The sequence below is a fragment of the Phallusia mammillata genome, chromosome 5, assembly GCF_965637545.1.
Source record: "Phallusia mammillata chromosome 5, kaPhaMamm4.hap1.1, whole genome shotgun sequence".
Lineage (NCBI taxonomy): Eukaryota > Metazoa > Chordata > Ascidiacea > Phlebobranchia > Ascidiidae > Phallusia > Phallusia mammillata.
In genome coordinates this window covers 13,341,404-13,349,265 of record NC_137256.1, presented here as the reverse complement: position 1 = coordinate 13,349,265, position 7,862 = coordinate 13,341,404, and the positions used below count along the sequence as shown (strand labels likewise).

The following is a 7,862-nucleotide window of genomic DNA, read 5'->3' as shown; positions in this document are numbered from 1 at the left end:
TTCATTACGTTGTCAGAATTACTTAACAACAACATCCTTCTATGAATAGCTTTAATTTGCCTCCAGAATATGGCAATGAATTCCAAATTTGTTAAATCAACAAAACCAAACATTGAACTACAGTACTTGCTGTAAATATTTTAACTTTCAAGCTAACTTTTGATTTTCACTTCTGCTTTTTCTGTAATCCTTAATTAAAAAAAAACTGTGTTAGGAAAGTTCATTTAATAATTTCAGTCAGTAAAAGTAAGATTTCATGCTAACATTTTACTTACTCAATGCAGACATAATAAAATAACACACTGAATATTCAAGCATACAAAAAATAGTAGAAGAAATTAAACACCCTTGTCTGAAAATGAATGGTAAACAAAGTAAAGAACAGTTAGTTATTATCCCAATTTTACAAAAATTTAGTTTAAAAAAACTGTTTGCAGTATATTGTACATACATACTTACAACATTTCTTACAATAAATTCGAATTGTATGTTTATTGGTAGCAGTTTCATGCCTTCAAATAACTCACAGTATAATAACAGCAGTGACTAGCAGTCCAAAAAATTTGCTGCCATTAATAGCTCAAGGGCAATTTCTGGGGTGATGCTGAACTCTGGTATTTCTGTTGAGCTGTTGGTATACCGCACTTTGTAAATGAAATATTGACAAACTTTAGCCAGCACATGAGACCTAAAAGCAAACAACAAATATGTTCAAAATTATTCAAAAGGTAAATATTTTTATCCACTATCTGTAAACGTTTCATCCAAATCCACCATAGATTTCATGTCAAAAGTGCATGGACAAACTTCACCAGAGAAAAACAAAACAAAAAAATATGCATGTATTAGATGCCAACTTTATAGAGCTCTTTTGGACAATAGTCAAAAGTTGGTATTATGCCTGGCAGCAACAGCTTATATATATCAGATACATTTTTGCTGAAGAATTTTAATCAGGTCCTCATTATCTGACATTTAACCACAGGATTGTTTCTGCAAGCAGAAACGAATGGGTCCCCAAAACCAACAGTTTTTTAGATTAAAAAAGATCTTTAATCAAAACCAAGGAATGAAAAGTAGTCTTTACTCAAACTCTGTTTGCTTTCTAAATATAGGTATTTTTGGGATATTCAAGCTTTGTCACTTTGCAATGCACATACTTACAACATATAAAACTCCTTGGTCATGTACTTTATTTTTAAAATTTTTGAATCTAGGGGACCTGTTGGTTAACCATTGGGTCAATTAGGGAGGGTAATCTTTGGTAATGTTTGTAAATTTAAAACGCTTAAAGCACTCTTTCTTGACCAACATTCATGCAACTGTTATGTTGTGGTCATATTTATGATTACAACCATAGATATAAAATTGGGAGCAGAACAGTGTATGAAACTTTTTAAGTGCATAGAAATGACAAAAACCAGATGCTTACGGAATTTCTCTAAATGTTACTTCATTTGTTTCATTCTCTGCAAATTGACCTGGTCCACTTAGCATAGATTTAATAGTTCCAGATGTCAATGCATAATCCCTTTTAACAATAAATTCATGACCATCTGATGACACTAATCGAACATACATTGAATCAGCTCCTTCACATCCACCAAATTCTTCATCTGAACAAAAAACAAAACAAATAAACTTATACATATATTTAGCACTTTAAAGTAGGAAGTTGGTTGTTAACTATCAAAATAATTTATTCTTGTAAAATAACTTGTAGCCTATGTATGTCATTTACCTTGTTTTTCATCAGCCATCTTTTACAAAATAAAAAAAGTAAGTATATCCTACTTCTGCCAAAAAATGTTTTCGTTAATATTGTTATTATTAGGTTTATTGCCAATGAGAAACACTACTAAATTTAAATTAAGTAATGGTAGTACATTAAAACAGTGAAAACAGAAACATGTTTTGTGAAACAGTTTGTTGTTGTTTTCCCAAATGTAAATGTATTAACACCAAAGAAGATGTCTAAAATCATCCAACAACTCTGTATGTGTACACTCATGTCTACACCACTGATACTGGTAAAATAGAATGGCAAAATCGAGCCTGATGTTAGAACAAATGACAAATAGTTGAAAAAAGTTTCCATAATCAATTGGTTCATTATTTTTTTTATGATACACTACATCAAAATGCAACACAAGAAGCAAATAATATAACGTTGCTGGTTTATGTAAAAAAATACAATTCCAAACATGATATAAAAATCATAAGTTTGCTGCATGTTTTGTTATTCATAATGGCTGGCCTGCGTTCATTTTTACGTTTTTCTTTAAAGTTCAAACTTAACCATTTCACGGGTATAAAAAATATTCTTCAAAACGCTAGTTAAACATATAAAGCTGTGACAAAACATAACTCCCGGCCCCTTAGCTCTAATGTTTTAATTTCACTTTTCCTCTCTTCTCGTAAGCGTTGCTGAAGTAACGTCATTACAAATCCGGAGCTTCGGGGGCCGTATTTTTGTTTGGGCCGGACCAAAACAGACTTGGGCGGGAGTGGGTCTAAAAATTAGAAGAGTCTGTGAAAAAATAAAATATCCTATGTCCAAGTCATTGGTGTTGCCAGAGACCACGAATAAAATAAAAACGCACATATAAAACAAAGTACTTTCAGGCCTAGGCCTACTTTTGTTTCTTAAAACGTTGCCTGCAATTTTGGGTATTTGTATAATCTTCACAGCAGTTTTATTGACCTTTTGTACATCAGAAAACTTAAACATTTTATTGTGGCAGCGTCAAAATTTTGTCCATCGAAGTTGTCGAATTCCTTCAAACATTATGCAGTTAACTCTACGATAACATAGATAGCATGTCATGCATGTGGGATGCAAATCATGCAATGCCACTCAAAAAGCCTATTTCACATGTTCACTCAATTTGGTGGCTTGTGTTTGTCTTTAATTATCGTATTTTTGTTTCGATTATATTTAAATAAGGTTGTTAAAAGGTTAATGAATGTGAAAGGAAAGGTTTGTTGTCGATTAGAGTTTAAGTGTGTTGTTGGGTAGGTAGGCCTACTTCTGAAAGTCAGCCCTGTTCAGGGAGTCGAACCGCTTGTCATTTGGGTTCAGGTTCACTTGGTTTTGTTTTTAAGGGTTCGGGTTCGGTTCCGGTTTTTAATAATGTATATTTTCGGGTTCGGGTTTTGTTCCGGTTTGGGCAAATTATCCGGTCCGAACCGGTTCGCGATTTTCAAACCGGTTCAATTTTGATTCGTTTTAATTTTATTTTAACCCATCATCTACCTGGCCTTGTCAAACTCCAAAACATTTTTTTCCCTTGCACTGTTGTTATCTCGTGTATTCTTCAGTGCGCTGTTTTTATAAAACTCGCAAGATGTAAAACAGACTGCATTTTTACTGGTTCGGTTCCGGTTCGGGTCCAACGCCAAACAAATTCTGGGGTTCGGGTTTTTAGAAAATCGTAATTAGCGGTTCGGGTTCGGGTTTAATGAAATTAACTGTTCAAACCGGTTCGCGGGTTCGGGTTCAGTTCCGGTTCGACTCTCTGGCCCTGTTAGCGTAGCCTAGCCTACCCTTTAAAACGAAACATGGCAAAAACTTTTCTGTCGACTGTTTTTTCTAATCTTACAATTAACAATTTCTCTGATCCTAAATATTCTCCATACCACAGACATTATAGCAGGGATGCAAAATTATAACATAACCTCTGCGAAGAAACGATTTGAGAAATTAAAAAGGCACAGCGATCGTAGACTTAATGTAAAAGGAACAGCGACATTGCAAAAATACAGATTATAAAAACTACCATCAAAAAGTCATGCGGAAAAGTAAAAAATGACTCGGAACCTGTATGTGGAAACATTACGGCATGTTGTTGACTTTGACATATCGCTTTTTAGTATTGCAGAACGTTCTATTACATCTACTAAGTTACAATTTTTCCGGGTTTAGCTTAAAAAGTTATGATTTCGGCACAGTGTAGGTTGTTGTCTACTTTTTTTCAGTCCTTGACCAACATCAAGTAATTAAGGTCACAATTCGTCATTTGCCCTTTTTCTTCCAAAATAATTTTTGTGATCGGATTCTGAACGTATTATAAAGTCTTGTATATCCTTGTAGACAGTCTTTGCTGCCGCCTTACCCCACAAGAAATCCAGATGATCCCAACCATCCAGCTGAAAATCAAACACATCTTACAAATTTGAAGACTAAAAAAGGCGTACAGCAAATTGGCAAACAAAACAACGGGCATTTTTCTTTCGTACCAGTTTATAATGCACCACAGATTTAAGTTTAGAAAGTAAAATGGTTCCGTCCTCTGGATCGGCCAACTGATCTTCAGATCCCAAAAACAAGACGATTGGAGTTTGAAACGTTGTCAAGTTGTATTCAGGTGGTGAACTTTGACCGTATGCTTTCAAGTTTTCCGATTCTGCACATTGTACAAAATGACACCATAAAAAATTGTCAAAAAGTCGCCTGTAGACAAGTTTGTCAACCTACTCACTCAGCACCTACTCATTCAGCAAGTGAAAGATTAAAGTTTTTGTTGAATATTCTTTTTACCTGACATAAAATCCCACTTTTGCATTTTCCCACTTTCCACCAATTGCGACATGTGCAGAAGATTGTGCAGAGAGGTCCCAGCGGGTGTATGTGAAAAATAAACAGGCATTCTGTCTTCGTAATAATGATCCGGATGAACGCCGCTCAGCAACATCATTAGATTGTTACCATGGTAAGCCATTTGCTCGCCGATTGTATGATTTTGTTTGTTGTAAATTCTGCAACAAAAGCTATCTTAACATTTGAAATTAAGGACCTTTATCTGTTGACATTTTATAAAGTATGACGAATTGTCCGGAGCTACTATTTTATGGTGACGATGCATCTAAAATGTACAGAATTGCTTGGATCGCTTGGTGTACCTAAATATCACTTTAATAGGCAGTACAAACTTGTACTAGATTACGCTGTAGAAATGAGCTGTGTCAAAACGTTGAGAATTCATGCTGCCTGGCCTAGATCATAATAGTGAACTGCACAACAACGTTTTATGTTTAGTTTTACATTTCGCAAGTTACGTATGCTCATCTTCAATCGTTTTTTAGTTCAATATTTATAATTTATACTTGTGTTCGATTCGATTTCAAAGCGTTCGACGACTCATAACTAGAAACTTGATTAAATGTTCAAAATTATGTTTTGTCGAGTATGTTATGTATACCAAGTATTCGACGTTGTGCATCAGCAACGTGGCTGTCATCAGTCATTGTTTAGTTGCAAGCGGTAATACGACACTTTACTTCCTGTTTAAACAGGCAGAGCATGTGATGATAATCAACCGACTTACTTGTGCAGCTTGGACGAAATGAGTCGGGAAATTGAAGACTTCGGGAGTATTTCAGTTCCACCAAATAGTGACAAACCAAAATGGGCCAACTTACTGAGAAAAGTTAAACTTTTTACTGGGCTTGTGATGTGAGCTAACGTTGAAACTGGTGCAAGGGCAAACATCATTCGAATTTTCTTTGCGAATTCTGGATCTTCTGATAATTTGGCAAACGCAATTAAAGTGCCCTGAGAATGTCCGATGTAATAAAGTGATGGATGACCAGATACCTCCAGCGCTTTATTGACCATGGCGGGTAAATCCGAGTCGGCCATGTTCTGCCAGGAAAAGCGCCAAAACTTTTCGTCTTTTTTGGCATCCATTTTGTTGTGTGAACGCGAATACGTATTTCCACGGACATTTCCAAGCCAAACGTCACATCCTGCATCAGCCAAAAGATACGGCAAGCTTCGACCGGCCCCGTTTGCTATCCAACACGATGAATCCGCTAAAATGCCGTGCTGAAGGAATACCACGGGTCGATTGGGCGATGGTTTTCCGAAGGATTCCTGATTTGGTGGAACGTTTTGGGCGAACGGAATTCGGTGCAGATGTAAGATGTAGCCATCGTCAGTGGTGGCCGTATGGACTTCGACAGGGTAGCCGGCGTGGCGAATCATTTCTGGCTAAAAAAATATGTACAATTTAACCAAAATGCGTCACAAATTGGTCAACTTTGGTTTTGATTTTGCAGGTTACAACCAGTAACATAAGAAATCAAGGCGAAAAACGTTGAAACCCTGTGACGGCAAAGTTCAGCAAATACACAATGAGATTTATCTTAAAAAAACACCTTTTATCGATTCGATATAGGTTATACTTTTCTGCAATTTCGTACATTGCGTGTTGAATAATACGACTCGACAAAAATATAAGCCACCGCACGTTTATTTTGCAAACAAAGGGATAGGTCACAGTACAGTGTTTAGCAACTGCGCACACAAACCTAAAGTAACTTAAGTAAATAACACTGGACAGCTCACATTTTCTTACAGTGCGTTTACTTACGCTGGTCATGGAACACTCCACTGGTATTTCTACATCAGTATCCATTTCAGAAATCTCTTCTTGATCTGTACATTACAGAAAACTCTTTATTTCCTTGATTTCATAAACTGGACAAGTTTAAACCAACAAACCTGTCCCCTGATCAAACGAAGGCAAAAGTTGTGCCGAAAAAGTTTCCCAATCAAATTCGTTGATGTGGTTTTTAACGTAATCAAGGTCAAGGCCCAAGGACGGCAGTTCAGGCAAACTGTTTCGGATTTCCTCAAACTTGGCCTGTAAATTAATAAAAGCTGTTTTTACCATTGCTCCATAGGCTACTTCCGTTTTCGCATGCGCATGCGACTCGTCATTAACTAATAATTCGGTCGACTCGAATTACGACATCCTTTTGCCTCAGCCCTTCTACAGGTTTTAAATCAGCTATAAGTTTTGGACGTTTACCTTTCCAGCTTCAAATCCAGATGTCACTGGGTTATCGCCCTCAACAAAATCAGAAATAAACAGATCAATTCTTTCTTTAGCAGCTTGAAACGCGGTTTGAATATCATCCCACTGAGATGCTTCTGTGGATACGAAATACAAAGTCTAGCCTTCCATACAACAGCTATCGGTACACAAACCATGGCTACCTTCGTCATGGACCGTTAAGCTTTGAGCGTCATCTGTGGTGCTCGCCGCAACCACGCTAAACAATTCTAAAAAGGCTTTCGAGGTTACGCTGTACCAGCTGCTAGTCATGCCTCGGGGCTCCACAGAGTAAGCTAATGTGGTAACTGTTAAAAAAGTTACCAAAAGACAATGTGCCAGTACTTTTTGGCAGCAAACATGACCTACTGCCATTGACTCTACTCTACTGACGCTGAGGCAGCGAATAATCTACTAACATCAACCCTATAAAGTAAAAAAATATAATCAAACAGACGGACACGGTACTTTATAATGTGTGTTTAGCACAAACAATTGCATAAACGCAATGTACTGAGATTGGCTGAACTCAAAATTGAACGTTTTCTAGTATATACACCAATACACCCACGCACGCTTGACAAATTGCTTGACAAACACATAAACAAAACAAATATTCTCACTTTAAAGCCATAACAAAACAGTTGCCTATTTTACTTCCACTTTTATCGAATAAACACATCGTATCAAACGAGTTTTTTTAAAAAAAATGAAATTTACGAAAATTATGCGATGCTTGACAAAACAGACCTGTACTTTGGAGTTTGTACCTGTTTTTCGACAGCAAGTCGGATAGGATACTGATTTCTGCCTTCAATCACGTTACGCTTGACTGAACTGCAAATGCTTCCACAGGCGGCGTTTCAAAACAATGTTTGTTTTAATTAGCAGGTCCAGCGATTTTCTACAATTAATAAATATTACCTCCGATATCAACGTTCAATGATAAATTCTGAAACACTGCCTTCAACACGGTTTTATTCCTTGATTTTGATTTGATTGCAAATCTAAAAATAAAAGGAC

At 36.5% G+C, this 7,862-nt stretch overlaps 2 protein-coding genes across 2 annotated transcripts; both read right to left on the bottom strand.

The window, feature by feature from the left end:
- Positions 1-210: 210 nt before the first annotated feature.
- LOC145230115 (elongin-C-like) lies at positions 211-1,824 on the bottom strand. The gene is made up of 3 exons (XM_080095492.1): positions 1,742-1,824; positions 1,433-1,616; positions 211-688 (listed from the first exon to the last, which is right to left on the bottom strand). Exons 1-3 carry the CDS (start codon positions 1,758-1,760, stop codon positions 547-549), a joined length of 345 nt encoding a protein of 114 aa, XP_079951618.1. The 5' UTR covers positions 1,761-1,824; the 3' UTR covers positions 211-546.
- A 1,823-nt stretch (positions 1,825-3,647) lies between these two features.
- Positions 3,648-7,303, bottom strand: LOC145230251 (lipase member K-like). The gene is made up of 8 exons (XM_080095634.1): positions 7,004-7,303; positions 6,816-6,937; positions 6,506-6,647; positions 6,375-6,439; positions 5,328-5,992; positions 4,541-4,758; positions 4,240-4,406; positions 3,648-4,149 (listed from the first exon to the last, which is right to left on the bottom strand). Exons 1-8 carry the CDS (start codon positions 7,212-7,214, stop codon positions 4,006-4,008), a joined length of 1,734 nt encoding a protein of 577 aa, XP_079951760.1. The 5' UTR covers positions 7,215-7,303; the 3' UTR covers positions 3,648-4,005.
- Positions 7,304-7,862: the final 559 nt, after the last annotated feature.

Coding starts and splice junctions, on each gene's coding strand:
- LOC145230115 (XM_080095492.1), bottom strand. Junction 689..1,432: donor GTAACATTTAGAGAAATTCC/GTAAGCATCTGG, acceptor GTTTGCTTTTAG/GTCTCATGTGCTGGCTAAAG.
- LOC145230251 (XM_080095634.1), bottom strand. CDS start 7,214: ATGGCAGTAGGTCATGTTTGCTGCCAAAAAGTACTGGCACATTGTCTT. Junction 6,648..6,815: donor CTGGATTTGAAGCTGGAAAG/GTAAACGTCCAA, acceptor ATTAATTTACAG/GCCAAGTTTGAGGAAATCCG. Junction 4,150..4,239: donor CTGTGGTGCATTATAAACTG/GTACGAAAGAAA, acceptor TTTGATTTTCAG/CTGGATGGTTGGGATCATCT.